The sequence below is a fragment of the Symsagittifera roscoffensis genome, chromosome 3, assembly GCF_963678635.1.
Source record: "Symsagittifera roscoffensis chromosome 3, txSymRosc1.1, whole genome shotgun sequence".
NCBI classification, from domain to species: domain Eukaryota; kingdom Metazoa; phylum Xenacoelomorpha; order Acoela; family Convolutidae; genus Symsagittifera; species Symsagittifera roscoffensis.
The window spans coordinates 7713876-7734965 of NC_087064.1; the positions used below are offsets into that span (position 1 = coordinate 7713876).

Sequence of the window (21090 nt, forward strand, 5' to 3'; positions counted from 1 at the left end):
AAAAGAAACAAACTTGAATCCTTCTTCACGTGAACATCGCACCCCCACATCCCGCTAAAGAAAATTTTTTTTATTGATTTTTCAAGTTAAACAGAACAGATAGTTTTGCGCACTTTCTGTCTCAGAAGACATCAAAAAATTTTAACCAGATAATTTGATTAAAGTCTCAAAATATAGAAGGTATAAGCATGGTAAATAATAACTTTGTTGACGAGGTGCAAATGTATAAGTATTTGAGTTTTCTAACCTTTTTGTTCCTACTTTCGAAGAAAGCGCGGAATACTTATGCTTGGGGTCAGTTTTCGACTTAGTTGTTCTTCTTGTTGTTTTTCTTTTTGTTGCAATAGCGTGAAACCTTAACTCATATCTGTAAAATTGCTTAGCAAACGTCTCTTTGTTGCGACTTTCGAAAAAAAAAATGATGTAATATTTGTGCTCGGGTGGTTTTTTCAGACAAATTTTGACTTTTTAACTAGCAATACGGAATTTTTTAAATCAATCAAAAGGTATTATTGTCCTAAGCTCAAAAGTAAAATTATGGGTGTGCAAATATTGCCAGTTTGGCCAATCTGTGACAACTAACAAGCGATACATCTCTATTTGCAAAACATATGATGGTTTTCAAAAAAAAAATCTCGAAAAAAATTTCATGAACATTTTTCTAAGCGAACACTTTTTCATAGAGCTTAAGAGGCAGTAGGAACATTCAGGGCTTCGCCATTTCTAGACTATCTTATCTGTAAAAATGAATACGGCGCTGAATCAAATTATACAGAAACAAACTTCATGGAAATTTCATTGATATAACTGATACTATCAGTCTTGTTACGTCTAACGAAAAAAAACACGGTTTTATTCCCCTCACTTTGAGTTTCAAGTTTCTGGAAGTTTCTAGAAGTATATCGAGTGTGTTCACGTGTCCATACTGTGCGGCGATCATGGCCGGAGTGCGTCCCTGTCCGTCCTGCACTTCGGGCGATGCACCCAACTTGATCAGGTAGGTGATGATTGCGTCGTTGTTGTTGGCAGCTGCTGTGTGTAGTACACCTGCGAAGAAAAAGGCAGTTTTTTTTCACACTTCTGAAGATAAAACAGCCGCCTCATATAAAGCAATTGGAGGCTCTCCTAGTGGTAACATTTAATGAGGGTTAGAAAATTTTTCTTTTACGGTAAAAAAGGTTCGTTTCTGAATGCCTGAAATGTTCGACTTTGAAGACCTCATCTCCCCGACTTGGCGCCTCAACCAGGCGCAGATCTAGGATCTTCTCGATTGCGAATTTTAAAGAATTTAAAATTTTGGCAATTTTTTTCTAGACAGATCAATTTGATGGTCCAAGCTATTACGAAACTCTATGAAGGCCCCAAGCAAGGATTCAGGAGTTAACCGAGGGAGGGGTATTTTCAAAAACTTGGAATACTTTTTTTAACTTCTTTTTAAGTTGGCTAATTGATTTTCCGAGATTTCCCAAAACATTGCAGAGAAGAGCTTATTTCATCATTGCTTAAAATTCCTGCGCTGCATTAATTTTAGAAAAAGGTCTTAAATGGTTTTTATGGGTATTGTTTAGAAGTTTTGATCAAAAATTTTTTAGACGCGCTCCGCCTTCAAAATAAGTTGATATTGGTGTTCAATGCGCCTTCAGAAAATTTTTAGGGTTGGAATCACGGCGCATTCGGAAAAATTTAAGATTTTGTTTCAAACCCACTTCAGAAAAAAATTCGGTGGGAACCAATACGCCTTCAGAAAAATTTAAGGTTTCGTATCAAGAGGCCTTCAGAAATATTTTAGGGTTGGAATCAAGATGCTTCAAAAAGTTTAGGGTTTCGTATCAAGCGACCACCTTCAGAAAATTTTCAGTGGGCCGAGTTCAAGAGGGAGAAACATTGTCCTTGTTGACTCCTCGTGAAATCGGTCTACCTTTTTAACTGACAAATTGTTTACTTTATTCGCTTAGCTTAAGTGTGCACATTTTAACTACTGTGCTGCAAATATAAGGACTTCTAGAAAATTAACCTAATCTGGTTTTCCATATCTCGAATGCAGCAGTAAAGTCGAAATTCAATTTCCTAGCAGTGATTCTCCAAATCCTGTTTTAATTATTTTTCGACCTTATTAGTCTGCAGCAGACGCAGAATCAGTAATTTAATGAAAATTGCACAAGCGATTTAATACAAATATTGCGAGAAAATCCCTATTGATAACCTTGAAAACCTGGGAACATATTTAGAGATCAATCTTTTTGACCTTATCAGTCAGTTAAGATCCCTATGAATTAGTTTCGCAAATCTTGTCACTTACATCAATTTCACACTTTTTGATCTAATACGACTGCTCAGGAGGTCAAACAGGTCAAGGTCAAGATATCAGCGTAATGGTTTTTTAGTACACTTGCGAGAGCATAAGTATCTTGTAATCGGGACTTTTTCCCGTAAGCAGTTTTCTTACAAATCTTCAACTTGCTCAATTATTAAACCTCAACAATATGCAGGTTCTTTCCTACTTGGCTTAGAGGTAACTTCGTCGTCTTTGCACTCTAAAGTCTGGAATTCGAGTATCGGAGCACCTTGCTTTTTTCCGTATGCATGCAATTTTAAAAATTCATCCGGTAAAAATTGAAATGTCGGACTTTCTTTTTTGTCTGCTCAAGTTTTGTCGGCTTAGTTGCCACATCAAAGATTTTGTTTTAGCTGTAAACTTTCAATTAAGTAGCAAATGCAGGTGTTGTGCATTGTAGTTTCAGGTCAGGGGATTTGAAACTTTTTAAATTTTATTTTATATAAACAATTTTTTTTCAGCTTAACTGTTGTCTGTTCAAAAATTGTTGGCTCAGTTGTCACATCATGATTTTTTCTTCTGCAATAAACAATTTTCATTGTAGTTGTAAGTGCAAGTGTTGTGCATTGTAATTTCAGAAGGAATCTAAATTTTAAAAAATGTTTTTAAAAACATTTATTTTGGCTCAAACTGGGTCAATTATTTTACCATTTAAAATTTACCATACTGTCAGTAAAATTATTGACGAGAAAAAAGTTTAGTACCCGACTGCAATACCCTTGCTTCTCGCAAGGGTAAATAGCAACGGATCAAAAATTACAAAGAGAAAACAAAGCGGACGATCTTAGGGGCAATGGAAAATTTCATGACAACCTTAGTTTCTCGAAAATTCAAATACAGCTACCTCATCCAGGACTTAATAAGGGGAGTACGTTTCGGGCAGTAATTTTTTCTCAAACTTAATTTTTAGAGCAATGTTGCATTTTTTTGTTTTGTTGTTTTCGACCTAGTTTCCTTGGGTCAATTTCCGTTGTTTTTTAAATATCGTTTATGTTGTCTGGTATTAATTTTTATTGGCCTTATTTGTGTGTAAAGCATGGAATTTTTTATTGTAATCTTTTGTACTATATATGAAAGTTTTCTAAATTGTCATTTTATAAAGTCTATTTTTGAATAATTTTTATATTAATTTTTGTTTACTACCTGATTTGGGCTGATGTTGTAGCGATTATTTTGCGTAATTTTGACAGCCAAAAAACTCCTGTTTGAAAACATCAAGTAGTATGTAGATGTATGGGATTGAATTTTTATTTTTATTTTTATGAGACGCTTTCAAAACATTCTCACAATTTCAAAAAAAAAACGTATCAATGGAAAGATCTCCTACCCTGTGTGCCTGCAAAGTCCCCTACTTTTTTTTTACCGCTTTACATCACTGTTTACAGCATTCAAAAAAATCTATATGGCAAACTTTAGAACTAATTTTTTAATTTCTTATTCGGTTTCTCAGAAACTACTCACTCAAATCTGATATTTTGGGTTCAATGGATAGAACGGGAAGCTCCTCTGTCTAAGAGGCTATACAAAAATTTATGGCTCTCGGAATATTCAACTATTTCTTTTTTAACCCTTCTTATATAACTTTGACTATTTTGAAAAACTACCGGCACAAAAAAAGTCTGAGATTTTAGGTTCAAACCAAAAAATGGTTTGTGATAGGTTCTCTACGGCCAATTTTCTCATACAAAAAGTTGTGGCCCTCGGAAAAATCAAATTTTGGATTCTTTTTTGGAAACTTATCGGAAACTACACTCCGAAATCTGAGATTTTGGGTGCGACCAGAACAACAAATCGAGGGAACTCCCCTGCATAATTGACTACGCCCATTTTTTACGCAAAAAAATTGGCCCTCGGAAAAGTCAAAAGTTAAATTGCGTACAGTTTGTTGAAGCTACCAGACTTTTCTCGAAAATTACCATCTCAAATCTAAAGTTGTGCGTTCAATCGAAATAATAGGTTGTGTAAGTCTCTAATGTGTAAGAGGCTAGCTAGGCCCAAATGTTGGTACACAATAAGATATGATTCACAAAAAAGTCAATTTTTTGATTTATTGTCCGCTTTTTGCCAACTTTTTGACTTTTATCAAAAACTGCCGTTCCAATTCTTACGCTACGGGTTCGGGTTCAATCGAGAAAAAAAATTGGTAATTTTCTCTGCTTAAGCGGCGACGACCTTTTATTGAAGAAAAATGTGATGAGTTTCGGAAAGTCATTTATTTGATTTTTTGACCGTTTTAGAATTTTTTTGACTTTCTTGGAAACTACCGCATTAAATCTGAGATGAAGGGTTCAATCACAACAACTGGTTGCAAGAATTTTTCATACAGAAGTGGCGACTCTTTATTCGTTATCAATTTTTTTTAAATGTATTTGGGAAGATTGCAATTTCTCAAAAATTTCACTCTTCTCACTAATTTTAGTAGAAAATAAGCAAAGGTTTTCAGCAAAGTCCAAGCTTATTTGATCCCTCATCAGTACAACAAATTCAAAAAAAAATTGGCTCCAGCTTTATCTGAGTCTTTCGTTATCTTTACGCGAGACATACAAACATTTTTTCAAGATAATTCATTTTTTTCGACTTCTTATTCGACTTGTTTTTTTTTATTTTTGTGTTGTATCGTTTCTTCGCCTCTGAGTTTAATATTCAAATACCTGGCATGTTTGCCTAGAATGAAATTCCATCCGGACATACGAAAATTTGAGGGTCGACAGACTTAGTTTTTTTATAATATATATATTTTTTCGACTTCTTATGTTTTTTTACGTTGGTTTTATCTTAAGTATTCATTTATTAGAAAAAAAGTTCTGGAACATCTATTATAGATTGCAATTAAATTTAGATATCACGAGTTCCTAGTAGCCAGGTCAAACCGCTTCTAATAAAATAATAGTTTTGAGGAAGTAAATCAATTTGTCTATAATTTTGAACGCATTTTTTGTACATGAAAATTTTCAGAAAATGCGACCTTAAGAAAAATAGGTTTCAAACAACATCCAATACCTATGTCTTGGAATTGTAATCTCCGCAGAAAAAATTCCTTTATTTTTTCTGAGTTTGAGGTGACTGTAAAAAGTTTTGAGTGAAAAAATCGATTATTTAAAGCCAGAAAATGTGAGCGGAGAAATTTTTTGAGTTACCATCCCGCGTTGATGCATAATATCAACAGTTTCATGGTAAGTAGGGAGAACGAAATTGTTTCATAGTCAGTGTTTTTTTTTAAAAAACGTTTACTAGCGTTCATTACTGTTTTCCAATCTTCAATTGGCTATGTTTAGTTTATTTCTGAACGCGTAGAAAAGGGACGAATTAATCCATGCCCGGAACTACTCTCAATTGAAATGAGGCAGGGTAACTGATCCAAAAGTTGGTTAAAAAGACTTCATTATTTAAATGGCAGTTGCTAAAGGTATAGTTTTAGAGAAAAATTTTTTCAATTTGCATAAAAGCACGTAGCATTTTCAAACCTTTGTTCAAGGGCACGCCCAAAATATTGAATTTATTTGCAATTTTAAAAAATTTGCAGTTTAACCAAAAAAAAACAAGTGGGAACCGAAGGCACTTTTAGAGGGTTTAAAAGTGTGTCGGTTTTAAAAAGGCGTCGGAGTTGTTAATTAGTCCCAGTAGAATAACCCTTGCGATTATAAAAATGATCTACATTTAAGATCAGTCTGCCGCTAAGGATGATAATTTTCTACCGAAACGTTCTGAGCTACAAGCAAAAGTAATCGACTACTTGAACAGTTTTCAAAATGATCAGATCGAAAAACTCCTCTTTTCTTTTCTACAGAAATGGATAATTTAATTTAGCTAATTAGCCGCTCCAATTTAAGTAAAGTTTAGACCAAAGTTGACGTTTTTTGAGTTTTTGTCTTGAGTTGAAACAACTTGGGGAAATAAAAAGTCGATAAAAAGCTTTCAGTTACGAGAAAAAGCGTATAACAATCCTGCTTTTGTTTGATTTGATCTCTTTCTGCTTTTGTTACCCCTTTTTGTACTAGTTTAAGACGCTCATTTCTTTTGACCAATTTTGAAACTGTTCTCAAGGCGCCAGAAAATGCCCTTTGATCTGTTTTTTTCCCCAAAAATTCTAAACATCATTGAAAATTTTTGCAAAAAAAAGGGGTCCTTAATGTGTGTTAAGAAAGCTCGGATTATCAATTTGCGTATGACAAGAAAAATTATACAAAAATTTTTTGATTCGTTTTCCTAGCAGATCTGGCTGTTTGTTAGCACTTGCCTTGCCCATCTTCTGACTCCTCGATGTAGTTTAGTAGATTGGGGATTCCAAACTCGATCAGCTTTTCAATCTGTTTCTTGTCCTCTTTGAACACACAGCTGAGCAGTTTGCGCACCTGCAGCTGTTCCAATCTGGTCCGTGCCTGGGGCATCGTGATGCACGCGCAACTTCAAATAGTTACGTAATTTCCTCTTAACTGTTCTCGTAATTTCCAACAAGAATAGTTGACCCTATACGTACCTACATAATTTTTTTGACGTTTTACCAGAACTACCCGCACAAATCTGAGGTTTCAGGCTTAATTCGAAGAATGGTGAATGGTTTGTGGAATCTATGTGAGTTTGAAACTTGTCCCAATTTTAAATGCGAATTTAACTCGACTGAGTTTCAAAAAAATCTTCGAGAGGATTATACATTTTCTAAAATTTGTATTGAAAATTTTGTTCTGTCGAAAATTGATTGGTTTGTTGGCTGAGTCTAAAGTCATTTATGGGTCAACTATACCTTCTTGATATCTATTATAGTTAGATATCTATTTTATATGGAGTAAGAGATATTAAATATTAAAATTAAGCCGCGCCAAAATTATTTGAAATAAAAACCAAACCACTGTCAACAGAATAATAAACAAAGCTCTTGATACTGTTGAAAACAATTTTCTGTTTGATAACAAGTTGGTATATTCTGAAGTAAACGTTTTATACAAAATGCGTTCACGTTAGATTATGGAGCTGTATGTTTCAGACAGAAAGTTTACCAAGCGTTATATGTTTGTTTCTAAGCGTAATTGGCGATGCATTTTTAACTAATTTTTTTGATGTAATCTGAATCTAAAAAGACTATTTGGTTAAAAAAATATTGTTTAATTAAAAATATTGATCACCCCTCAAATTATATCTTTTTATTTGTGCTATTATTCGAAAACAATTTAAAGATTTCATAAAAATTATTAAAACAGTATAAAAGACAATATAAGTATACATTGTTAGTTTTTTTAATGAAATCAAAAACTTAGTCAACAGACAATTGCAAACGAGTAAATAAAGAAAAAAAACAATTTTACGCAATTTTCAAAGAAAAACATAAGGTCCTCATATTTTCGAAGTTTAAAATTATTTTAAAATTAACGTTCATTTGATATTCTGCAGGAAAAATCTGTAAAATAAATACACTTCAAAACTAAACTTTCATCCAGGTTTTTTTTCGTGCCCTCTGCATGTTTATTATTGGTGAGCGTTGGTAGGTAACTTTTCAGTAAAAGTGTTGCATAAAATGTTCCGGCTGCCTTTGAATGTCTACGGAGTATTGTTCGTTTTAAAAAACTGATATAACTTTCAAAACAAATTTTTTTTTTAAAGTAACTTTTTTTTGAAAATTAACCTCTCGCACACAAGAAGTGCACATTGGTAAATTTCAAATTAGGAAAACTAATGAATAGACTAAAAAGCATGCCTCAATAAAACTTGGAACAGTTTCTAACAGGGATTAATTCTCGGCTCACGGGTCAATAGCAAGAAATATACCGAGCGTAATTGTCCCAAATTGGCAATCCGTCAACCCCCAAAGCTTTACAAAAAATGATCACAGTAAAATATCTTTTCCATTGTGAGCAAAAAAACAATTGAAATTTTTAAACAGTGTATGAAAAACTTAACAAAAATGCTCAAAAAAAAGCCAACAGACAGTTGGAAAAGAGTCAATGAAAACTTTTCGCTAATATTGAAAGAAAGCTAGATAAAATCATGCATTGGGATTTCAAAATGATAACTTGAAAAACTAAGACAATAAAAGACTCAACTATGTTATTGTGATGCTTCTGCATATTCAGTGACAAGGCTTGAAAAAGTTGTCTTGAAACCAGCAACAAGGCTGTTTTTCTTTGATGAATGAAATGAATGAAAGAGAATGAAATTTTCAAGAAAGATGAAAAACTTTAAACTTTTTTGACCCGCTATGTTAAGTTCAAACTGATACATAAAGTGCTAGTAGCAAAATAATAGTTTTGGAACGATTCTATCACAGATTCAATCTCCGCTTATGCGTTATTATTTAGAAATCTATCGAGCGTTAATTGTTCCAAATTGGCCAAATTAGCAATCTGTGAAGCCCCATATTTTTACAAAAATTGATCACAAATGAAATGTCTTGCTAAATTTGAGCTCAGGACAACAAATCTTTTCAACTAATGTAAAAACAAATTTGTCAAAAAACAAATTTGTCAAAAACAAATTTGTTAAAAGTTTGAAATTTGTCTAGAGGAAAAAAACAGCAGAGCACAAATATTCCGTCACTTCCTTCGAAGTCATATTAGCAAGCAAAACATCAAAATGGTAAATATCTAAATTTATGAGTTTGAAAAAAAATGAATTTGGAAAATCTCTGACTAAATCAAAACCACAGAAACCCAACTTTTTACTGGAAACAACAAAAAATTCAACCGATAAAAACATTTTCAAAACTTCAACTGTAAAAAAATTGTCAGATTTAATTTCATAGGATCTCCGAACAGCAGCAAATAAAAAATTTTATCAAAAAAAGAATACTACCTGGTATCATGGCGAAATCTTAAATGTTCTGAATTTTTTAAAATTTCATGAAGCAGTTTTTAGTTTCATAAAATGATGAATTTTTTTTTAAATTAAAGTTTTGTTAAAGTTTTGTTTTTCATTTTCTGAAAATCATCCCCCACACGCCATATGTAATACGAAGTAAGACTTTCTGCAAATAGCAAAATTTTCACTAGTGGAAAAAACATGCTTCAATTTTTTTGACCTATTCTAACGCAGATTAAATTTCCGCTCATGCTTGATTGTCCCAAATTGGCCAAATTGACAATCTTTTACACTGCCATAAGTTTTATAAAATTAATTACAGGTGAATTTTGTTAATATTTGAGCTCAACGCACGAGTTTATTTCGGATGAAACAAAAAAATCGGCCGAAAATGGCTAGTTAAAAAATTGAAATTTGTTTAGAAAAAAACCAGCCTGAGCACAATTTTTGCGTCACTTTCTTAAAAAGTGGAACAAAAATTGGTGAATTTTTTTGAAAATGTTCGGATTGCTTAACCAGATGAAATTTTTTTCAGTTTTTCAATTGAATCGCGCATTTGAGTCGAGTGTAAGCAGTTCATTTTGATATAAAAATCGTAAGCGTTTCGTCAAGATTCTCCGGCAAAAACCATTAACAGCACAAAAACTTAATAGTAAAAAAATCACTGAAGTGTTAATTCAAATGCACGCACATTCTTGTATATAACCGTGTTTATCTATCAAGAGAAATCGAAGCTTTTATTTGACGCCATTTTTTAAAGAAAACAGCTGACGTTTGCAGCAGGTAAACTAACCTGCATTTTTGATACTTTGTCACAATTTTTGTTAATTTGATGTTTCTGGTAACTTACTTAAAAAATTAATCGAAATTATAGATAGGCTTTTTATTACAAAAAAGTATGATTGCTCGACCCACCTGAGTAAAAACTATAAATCAAAACTGTGAGAAAATACGAACACTTGATGACCTAAAAAAAACGTTTCAAACGCCAAAAATTTTCAAATTTTACATTCAAGGTATGATAATTTTGCAACTTCATTTCATTTGCAGCAATAGTTTGAACTGAGACTTTGAAAATAGTCCATGAGTTCAAGGAAACAAATTTTTGTTTTAAAATGAATTTTTTCAGTTTTGGTTGTTAAATGAAAACTTTTTGTCATGTTCAAGTTGCTAAAATTTTAAGAAATAGTTATGATTGAAAATTTTAAAATAAAATTACCCCAATTTGTGAATTCTGGTTATAAATCAGGTTAAAATTGCGACACAACAAACTCGAGCGTGAACAGTTTCTAGATTTTTTTTGGAGAAACGGACGCCAAACCAGGAGTTCTATTTCAATGTTTTAACTTTGTCGTTCCTTGATAACTAAAAACTTACACCTATACACGAGGTGGAAACAAAAAAAGGTTATGATCTCCATTACTTTGTAAAAAATTTAATGTTGACAATTTTTTATATTTCCAAAATTTAGAACATATTCGTTCGTTTCAATAATACCCAACTGAAGTAATTCAGCCTGCCAAAACATTGATAAAGCAGCGACGTGGAAATTCATAGGCTAAAATTATGAAATAAACAAAACGGCAATGGAGCGGAAGATATCTCACCAAAATGCAATGAACAAACTTGGAGAATTTTTTTTCACAAAACAAGACTGCTCATATGTCAGGGCAAAGCCCTGAGGGTTCAGATTGCCCATACTCTTTATCAAATAGATTTTTGAGAATTTTTTTTAAACTATAAAACTTGGACAATATCAAAAATTTGAGCCGTAGGAAATTAAAACGACCAAATAGCTAGCCTCAATGCATTTTGGCTCGATAATTAATTCGCGTTACGCTTTCAGCATTATGGATAAAATCTTCAAAACGCGCATAAATTAGTCTAAGCTTGGTCAAGTTGGCAATTTTTAAACTCTCAAACTCTGCAAAAAAATGAGGTAAAAAATTTTAATTTGATTTCAAAAAAATATCTTCAATGGGGCATAAAATTTTTGGTAGAAAATTAACGTCACTCGTCGAAAAATGACTGAGTAAAAAAAACAACAAGCATATTTATTCCGTTTTTTACGAAAGTCGGAACAACAAGACTTCTCGTATCTCAGGACTAAACCCTGAATAAACTGATTGCCTTTAAAAGCCAATTGATAGGTTTTTTGATTGAAAAACAGACAAAATGATCGAAAAAACTCATCATTTTTTTCTTCTAATTATTTTCTCACACGCTATTGTAAACTACAAAGGGATGATTGTAGCGTCCGTGTTCAGACAAACATTCCGGACAATTTTATGCTCAGGATTTTCAGCCAAAATACACCAGACATTTCAGCCAGTTTAAAATTAATTTATTTCAACCAATTACAATTTGAAACATAGATTAGTGACAAACACTAATTTTCCTGCACTATTTTTCTCGTGCCAATTATATGCGCAGCCAAGTAGGTCGATACCTGGTAATAAAGTCGATACGTGACTGAAAAAAAATCCACCCAAATATAATTATACTGCTAATTATTCAAAAGTCAGAACAAAAACTAAATTCTGAATAGGTTTTTTAAAATCTCGTGCCAACTGTACAATTTCCTTTTGAAAAATTTCAATCAAAATTGACCAGAAGCTGTGGGTCTTCAACTAATTCTGAACTCCCACCTACATTTTTTTGTTTGAAAAAAACTCTAATTGCACTCTTAAACTACTTTTAGAGGTGCAAATCTACAATTATCGAACCAATTCAGCTGGATTTGGACGCGTGTTATGGTCTGAATCTAAATGGTTTCTATGTTTCAGATGATTGTAATTGGGTACTTCACTTTACAACAAGTCCGCTGATGATTCTTCCAATCCCATAAAAACTTGATTGCCGTCACCGTGGTCTATTGTTCAGCGGGGGCCAAGAATATTAGACAAGCAAATTAGACGACAGCTAACGGAATTGAGACAATGAATCTTTTTGAATTTAGACGATAAAAACTGGGTCAACAAAACTTTTTCTTTAGAATGATGTTTTATGATCACAGAAAAAATAGAGTATGACCGCAGAACTGATTCAAACGATTATTGAAAGTTAATTTTAAAACATTAAATTAAAAAAAAAACTAAATTGAAATGCATAAGTTATACAACTGATATTAATAATCTGACTTGTGGTTGGACAACCAGTAATCTCAACCAAAAGTTAATTTAAGTCTGTAAACAAATTTCACGCATTTTGCAGGCAAGCTATCGTCTCAATTTTGTTATTTTCTGGTCGTCTAAAATTATTTTCGTCTAATTTCCTAAACTCCGTTCAGCGAATAAACAAATTGGTTCTCCGGTCAAGTTTGTTTTCATTCTATGATTTCTGAGTTTTAGTCTTTTCTATATAGTTTTTTGTTCCATTGCACTTGTTATTTAAAATGCCCACTGGTCTAGTAATTTTCCATTGTTTTAGTTACCATTATTCAAAAGCTGAAAGGAATGACGTAAATGAATGGCTTTCAGAGTTACTCCGCTAATCAAAATTTAAGCTTTTTTAAAATAAAACTTGAAATGCCTTCCTGGTTTCTTAAACGAAATCTAAATTGAACTGTTCCTTTTAAAGGAGCGATTGTTGAATCAGATAGCGAAAAATAGTCTACATTGAGGTCGATTTAGACTTTCCAATTTTGGACAACCGCTTCTAAAACTTGTCTAAAAGGGTCTTCAGCGCCACTATATAATAGTTTTGAGGGGGACTGCGCGCTGAACAAACGCAATTTCTTCAAGTTAAACCCTTCCAAAAGTGACGAAAAACGGTTTGGCATATGTTTTCCCAGCAGTTTGCCTGCGGCTCTAGACAGTGGTCTATAAAATGTTATTGGAGAGCTCAGAAAATCAATTTGGTCAACCTGAAAAAAGTCGATTAAATTTCGATTTTTCTTCCTGGAAAAGATTCTAGATCCGCCCATTCTCTACAGAACAACAACGTTAAATGTTTTCCAAATTGTATTTGTATACTTGGTAACGCACCAATATAACATCCTAATTTGAACTAGCAAAACCCTATATAACTTCTCAACTGCATGTTTGCGTATTGAAAAACACGAATCTAAACTCTATTTATTACTTAAGCCTATCTAAATAACAATCAAAACAATCTTTATAACTTGAACCTATCTAAATAACAATCAAAACAGGAAGCTTTTAACAAAGTGCAGTTCGCCGGGTCCATCTAGTAGTAAATTTTGCCAATAAATCTAAATCTGAGCGCAGAAATTTACCATGATCTACTTAACAATCTCCCTCCCTATTCAGAAAGGGGAGAGATTGTTAAGTAGATTAAATAATCGAATTTTCGACCAAACAGAATGCAGCAAAATGTGTTTATTCATAGGGGTGGAGATTCTTAAGTAGATATCATAGGGGGGGGGGATTGTTAAATAGATTCATTTACCACTTATTTTGCTTCTTGAATTTTTTACCCCAGTTTCGCACATGAATTTCGAGTTCAAAATATTGGCAAACACGACAAATCTTATTATGTTAGAACCCATGGATCTCTTTAACTATATACCTAGTAACGAATATCCCCCATAAAGAAAAATATCAATGGTTAAGCACATGAGAGTTTTATACCTCGAAACGAATCTCTCCTTATGCAAAATGGGGGATATAGTTACAGAGATCCAAACCCATATAAGTACAAATCTACCATTTTTAATTCTCTAAACGCACAAAAAAGGGTAAAAATATAAATTCAGTTTTTACTTAATTCGCATTGATGCAATAGTTTTTCCTTTCGTGCGACAATTTTTATCGGAGTAAAACACACAATTGTGACCGACTACAATGGTTTGTTCAGTTGTACTTCTGGGTTGGCTTCTTAGTCATGATCCTGTGCTCCAGGTCCTCGAAGGCCTTCTGACTCGCCAGATCCACTTCATCCAGCACCTCCTCAACTCCAGTCACTTCTGGAATGTAGAACTGCAGCATGTTCTGCACCCCAGACTGAAACAAACACAAAACAACATAACACAACCAGTTATTGGCCCACAACCCAATTAGTTCCAAGATCAATTAATTCACTCAACCAAAGCGACTTTTAGACACACTTTTGAACATATTTTTGCCTGCAAGGGATTGCATTCTTTTGCTCTAGTTGCAGGGGCGTGTCTAGGATTTTCTCGAGGGGGTGGGGGCATTTTCAAAAAATTTTGTGAACCTTTTTTTTAGGTCGACCAAATTGATTTTCTGAGCTCTCCTAAATCAAAATAAAGACCCCATTTTGCCCAAATTTTCTGCGCCGCAAGCAAAATTTTGAAAACAGGCCAAAAAAGGCGTTTTTAGGCAATTTTTGGAAAATTTTGATTTAAAAAAAAACGTTTATTCGGCGCGCGCCTTCAAAAACTTTAGGGTCCGTCATCAAAAATGGATATCTCAAAATAGCACAAAGGAGACCCCCCTAAATCCGCTGGTGTTCTAGTTGCATCCTTCTCGCTGAAAATTCAGCGCTAAAAACATGTCCGTTGCCGTCAGAAAACAAAGTTCACAGTCCAAAAGTTCACAGAAATTTGGAGAAACTAGGACACTGTTGCAAATGGTGGGTCGTATCAATATCTAAGAAAGACAATAATACCCTTACGGTGAAAATGACATAATAATACTAAAAGAACTAGTCGAGAAAAAGGATGCTAAAAACCAAGCGTTTTTCTTCAAAATTATATTTTTGAATTTTCTCGGTTATGGTTTACTCAAAACTTTGTGAGACTGCTTCGATTATTTTCAATAAAGAAAAATCATTGTTTTGTCCTTATGATGCCACCTTGATCTTAAAATGTGAATTAGAGCATTTAGATTTGTAAACCTGAATAGTACGTCTTTGTCTGACGTGGTTTGATGATGCTGACCATTTTGACACTTATTACCTATATCGTTACCAATTGTTTTAATACAAAAAAGGAATTACTGCTTAATTTGTGAAAAAGGGTCTACAGGCAGAGTTGCACTCCATGAAAAAGATAGAAAAATTAGCAAAAAATCATGATATTCACAGAAGCAATAATTGTGGAAATCACTGAAAAATTCATCCATTTTTCTCGACTCTGCAATTTAGATGAAAAGCTAAAAACTTTTAAATCTTAAAAACACAAATCATTCATCGTTAAGGATGGTATAAGAAATAACAAGACTGCTCGTATATCAGGGCAAAGCCGTGAATGTTTCGACTGCCCATTAATTGGTCTCTATTAGTTTTTGGGAATATTGACAAACTACGAATTTTAGACTGAAAATATCAAATTAAAAGTGTTAAATAATCTTGCCTCAACTCAACTTGGAACGATTATGAAATAGGATAATTTGCCACGCATAAATATTTCGCATAGTGAAATAATCAGTTCGAGTAGCAACGCAATTGGTATTTTAGTTTAGTGCAAGCATACTCGCTTAGCAATCCGAAGGTTTTCGGAGCGACACCCATACGCTGTCAATTTTTCTAAAATCGGTCACAATAAAAAACCAACCCAATAAAAACCAACAATAAAAACCAACATTATAGGCTTAGAGAATCAGTTTATTCAAAAAAGTGATAGTCTACAAAAATTTTCCAGGTATTTGCAATATAGCCCAAAACACTCCATTCGATAAAAACGATTTTCGCTTAAATCCCACCAATTTGGGATCTATTAGCTTAATTTTCAGATAATTTTTCTCAATTTTAAAGCAAGCTTCATTTCAAACTAAATATTGGTACATTTCATGTAGATTTGACTGTTAGAACTGGCAGAGTATTACATGGAACCTCATCCTTTTAAGCTTTCCAGTAGAATAAAATGATCTATCGTATCAAGCGGTTTTTTTTTTAGAAATATTTAAAACAAGCGACTCCTTAAATTTTGGAAATTTTCAAGATTTTTCATCTTCTGTTGCTGTAAGGATAGCATTAATAGATCAACATTTGTTAAAATCAGACTTGTTCAGTTGCAGGAATTTTAAATTTAGCTACAAATTTTGAATGTCGGAAAAAAAATAATTTTCAGATAATTTTTCTCAATTTTAAAGCATTTTTTTTCCGACATTCAAAATTTGTAGCTAAATTTAAAATTCCTGCAACTGAACAAGTCTGATTTTAACAAATGTTGATCTATTAATGCTATCCTTACAGCAACAGAAGATGAAAAATCTTGAAAATTTCCAAAATTTAAGGAGTCGCTTGTTTTAAATATTTCTAAAAAAAAAACCGCTTGATACGATAGATCATTTTATTCTACTGGAAAGCTTAAAAGGATGAGGTTCCATGTAATACTCTGCCAGTTCTAACAGTCAAATCTACATGAAATGTACCAATATTTAGTTTGAAATGAAAAACATAGCCAACAGACAGTTGAAAAAATCTTCAAGAAACTCAAGAAAACAATAGTAAACAATTGACTGATTTTTGAACAATTCCCAATTTTCAAGTTTCGAGTAGAAAAACACATCACTAATGTTTTTCGAATTTTCAAAATCTTTTATCATTTACATTTTGCAAAACAGTCTTACTAAATGCAAAAATTGAACTCGAAAAAATCAAAAGTCAAACCGTTCAAAAATATCAACGAGACCTATATAAGTGTCTTCAAATTATACCAAATTTGTCGAACTTACTAGAACTAGTTATACCAAATTTGTCGAACATGCTAGAACTAGTTATACCAAATTTGTCGAACTTGCTAGAACTTAGTTATACCAAATTTGTCGAACTCACTAGAACTTAGTTACACCAAACTTGTCGCCCAGATCGTTCAGTCAGAGGATTAAAACATTTCACAATTTTTATCCTCAAGGAAACGGCAACCTGACAATTCCAGACAGTTCGCATAAAAGATATTACTTAAAAACGATATCACATTAAATACTGCTTCCTGTTGGATAATTCCAATTTAGGCAAACTACTTTTTTTCCGATTTAAAAAAAATTAATCCTCATTGTTGTTGGTTTTCCAAAAATCTCGCATCGATGATCTTCTGGGTTAATGCGTAATATTCATGAGCAAAGCAAAACTGTTTATGTATCTCTTTCTCGCTAAACATTTCACTAGAAGAATTAAATGTAAAATAAGCTCCAAAGGAGCCCATATAATCAATTTGGTCGAAAAAGCGACTCGAATCAAACACAATGAAAATCTCCCCACTTACACAAATTTCCGCCGTAATAACCAAGTAGATAGTACCACAGCGCAGCGGAAGAATTAAAGTTCGAAACGCGATCGATATTCTAATTTTTTTGTTTTGCTTTTGCGGAACTTTTTTTGCTTTGTCACAACTACGCGATTTTTTTTTAAAGTGGGTATTTGGAAAAAAATAAATTTCTTTTCGCATTCTTTCCTTTTTTTTGCAAATTGCAGGAAACAGCTCCGGAAATTATTGGAAACAATTCATTTTTCAAACTATGCAGCCATCATTATGAGTCAAAAGAATGCTTTAAGCATGAAAATTAAGTTTATGACGGATCACTAAATGATGGACCAATGACTATACTCATTTTGTGATGGATCGATGAACGATGACAAAGTCACTTTGGGCGCAAAAAAACTTCAAAACCAATACAAATATGGGTTCAAAATTTTACAAAAGGCTTCTTCAGCAAATGTACATCTGAGTAACAAGCATACTCTAGTCAACTGCAGACCGACCTTTACATGGTCGTCTCAAAATAAATGAAGTAGAATTGATAAAAGCTTTTAACTGAAACGGACTTCCCCTGATTACTACCTAAAGTATGCTAGTTTTATTCAAAACTGACCATTCTGTGAGTTACTTATGGAAAAAGGTATAGAAGCCGATTGCAATACCGTTGCTTGTCGCAAGGGTAATAATTTACTTTCAAAGTGACAGTTGAAGACGGACAGGAAGAACAGGCGCCCTGCATCCTCAACTTCACGATTCCGTCTCGGAAGCCCCTCAGTTGCAAATCTCCGCCGTCTTCCTGCACTGTCGGTCTGATTCTACTGTCCATCAACTCAATGATCTGCTCAACAATTGCAGCATCCGCTGGACTAAAACTCAAACTTTTCAACACTGAAGTCAAACGATTTTGGCTCCCCCCCCCTTCACCTCACATAAGCATCAAATTTATGGTGTAACAATTTTTGTAACGATCAGACATTGTGTACAGAATATTTATAAGAAAAAACTCGCAGGAGGGAGGGAAAAAGAAAAAGAGCCACGATTACATGACAAAACACCCCTCAGCTTAAGAGCCCTTAGCTCTTTTGTCCTGGCACCGTATTCCAATCTTTATGGGAAACGGCAGACAAATTAAACAATGTAATACGCATGAATCTTAGGACGACGTCAAAGCTGATTTTAGTCAGATTTATCACAAAGCTCACGGCAAAGCGAAAGCACGTTAAACAAAAAATTTTAATGATAATTTGGCAAAGATTGATTACAAAACTTCGAAAAGCAGCGAGAAAGCTTGTTCTACAAAACTAGTAGCTGAAAAAAGGGTTCCCCTTTTGATACTTTATAAGAAATCCATTCATGGTCGACCGACCAAAAAGTTTTTCTAAAGGCGTCATCGGCGCCAATATTACTAATTTTGAGGGGCAGCGCGCGCCAAAAAAACGCTATTTTTTTGTTAAATATTTCCAAAAATGCCCAAAAAATTTCCAATTATTGACTAGTAAAGGATTGCCTATAATGAAATAATTCAACAGCTAAGCATATGCAAACTTTGAACATGGTAACGAATACCCCCATTTTTTTTGCAAAAAGGGGAATAATTAAAAACAGGGTCGGATTTAGGGAGCGGGGGAGGAGGGTTTGACGCCTTTATTTTTGGTCCATGGACTCTAAAAATTTTCTAAAGGCATCTTCGGCGCCAATATTTTGAGGGAGGGGCAGCGCTGGAAAAACGCAATTTTTTGACCAAAATTATCTAAATAGTGCCTAAAAACGCCTTTTCTGGCCTGTTGTTTTCAAAATTTTGCCTGCGGCGCAAAAAATTAGACAAAAAAGGGTCTTTTTAGTGTTTGGGGAGAGCTCAGAAAATCAATTTAGTCGACGTAAAAAAGAGTCTTTGTTGCGAGTCTCCTTCATTACCTCTACGCTACAGATCCATGATACCTTGAAGCTAAAGTGCTATTTGTAATATAATAGTCTGGGTTAATATCCATAGCATTGGCTGTACTTTCGTTTTTTATATTATACTTTTTTTCTTGTGTTATAAATTTACAAATTTTAGCGAGTTGTATTTAATTATCTGCGCTTCTCATGTCTATTTGAGTGCCGATATCTGAATTTTATTGACTAATCGATATACAGATAATTGAATATCAACTTCATTAGTTATCCTTTTAAAAGGGAAATTAATTTTTCACTTAAGACGCTTTCGCTTTCAGATGAGTTTTTTTACAGAAAAAAAGTACTGCACGATGATGGCGAAGCCCTGAAGGTTTCGACTGCCCTTTGAAGTTTACGGATTTAGGTTCGTTTTAAAAAAAATTGATGCAATTTTCAAAAATAAATGAAAAAAAAATCAAACATTTTTAAGAGTTTTTATAATCATCACCCCACGTGCATATAGCAAATTGTTAAACAGGCCCAATAGCCTGCCTCAGTGCAAATTGTGACAGTTTCCAAAACGGATTAAAACTTTGCTTACGCGTTAATACCACGAAAAAAATCTTGCGTTTATTATCCCAAATTGGTGAAATCGTCTATCTTTATAACCCCATAACTTAAAAAAATCTTTTTACACATCTTTTTATATTTGAGCTCAGGGCAACAATAGTTTTCAAATGATATTTAAAAATCCCGTCAATATTGTTAGTTAAAAGTCGAATTTAGTCTGGAGAAAAAAAACTACCCCGAGCACAAATATTCTATCACTTTCTTCGAAAATCGGAACAAAAAAGCCGGATGTTACTTTCATCACTTTTTTCAAATCTAGTTGAATGAATGAAAACGTTAGCGCAGATTAACATGAGATGCTCGCTGAATGTAGCATTGCTGTTACTCTAAAAATTGACATCAAAATCTGCCGCATTTAAAACTCAAATGAGATGCAAATGAACAGAGTCATGTAATTTAGATGACTGCCAGTGTAATTTGAGAGTCATAAATTTGGGATTTATAAGGGAGTTGGAAAACTTGAGCAGCTGTCAGTCAGCATTTGAATAAATTTCAACATCGTCATCCTTATTAACTAGGCGACCTTAAGAATAGTAACTCATTTTAAGCAACATCTGATAATGATGAAATGATTGTCTATTTTGTTACACCGATATACTTTCTCTTAATCATTATCCACTCAAGGGAAGGAAAAAAAAATACTCACTCAAAGTCAATTTCTTCTGAATTTGCAGTCGTCGACGATTCATCGACTTCTGTGTCATCTTTCACGACCGGCAAATTACTTGCAAAGAAATCCTGGATCACGGCAAATAAGTCTGGTTTGATGAGAGCCCAATCGGTGTCTGTTATTTTGGTGATAGTTATGAAATCCGAGCCCAAGAGAACCCCTTTAACTCCCTCCACTCGGAACAAATGTCTGGCCAGAGGTGACCTTGCAGCCTCGTTTATAGAAGGAATGTTTAAAGTGGGTTGCGTGAAACTTGTTCCTTCTAGAACATTCGTGCCGGGTGTAAATTTGAGACTGTTCGGGTTGGGAGTTTGGTGAACTTGTATGAACATGTTTCTCAGATGAGCCAAACTCAGTGCCGGAAGTCTCGTATGTCGTGATAATGATGCGGTGCATCGCAAAAACGACGATACTGCTGTCATTTTTCTGAAAGAATTTGACGATTAAGCCAAGAGCAAAGACTAAAACAGCGCTCTATAGCTTTTTAGATAGGGGCAGATCTAAGATTTCTTGAGGGCAGGGGAGAGGGGGTTTTTTTTTTAAAAAAAAGAAAAAATGCCTTGAATTTATAAGAAGGACCAAATTGATTTTCCGAGCGCTCCCAAAACACTCTAAAGACCATATTTGATAAAACTTTCTGTGCAGGCAAACTTCTTACGAAGGCAA

General features: G+C 33.6%; 3 protein-coding genes across 4 annotated transcripts in view; 1 reads left to right on the forward strand and 2 right to left on the reverse strand.

Annotated features, from left to right (window-relative positions):
* Positions 1–7307, reverse strand: part of LOC134842520 (ankyrin repeat and EF-hand domain-containing protein 1-like) — a 28422-nt gene extending 21115 nt beyond the window's left edge. Inside the window, exons 1-3 of one of the 2 annotated variants that reach the window (XM_063858902.1) lie at positions 7077–7307; positions 6573–6768; positions 866–1047 (exon numbers count right to left, since the gene is read on the reverse strand). In XM_063858902.1, coding sequence (XP_063714972.1) covers positions 866–1047; positions 6573–6723 — 333 coding nt within the window. In that variant the 5' untranslated portion in view covers positions 6724–6768; positions 7077–7307. Of the gene's footprint in view, positions 1–865; positions 1048–6572; positions 6774–7076 lie in introns of both variants that reach the window. The other variant, XM_063858903.1, reaches the window with a different exon arrangement.
* LOC134842522 (SRSF protein kinase 3-like) overlaps positions 1–21090 on the forward strand; it is a 261300-nt gene that overhangs the window by 53062 nt on the left and 187148 nt on the right. The gene's annotated exons all lie outside the window — the stretch shown is intronic.
* LOC134841491 (NFU1 iron-sulfur cluster scaffold homolog, mitochondrial-like) lies at positions 13186–20846 on the reverse strand. The gene is made up of 3 exons (XM_063857515.1): positions 20401–20846; positions 17941–18115; positions 13186–14088 (listed from the first exon to the last, which is right to left on the reverse strand). Exons 1-3 carry the CDS (start codon positions 20844–20846, stop codon positions 13939–13941), a joined length of 771 nt encoding a protein of 256 aa, XP_063713585.1. The 3' UTR covers positions 13186–13938.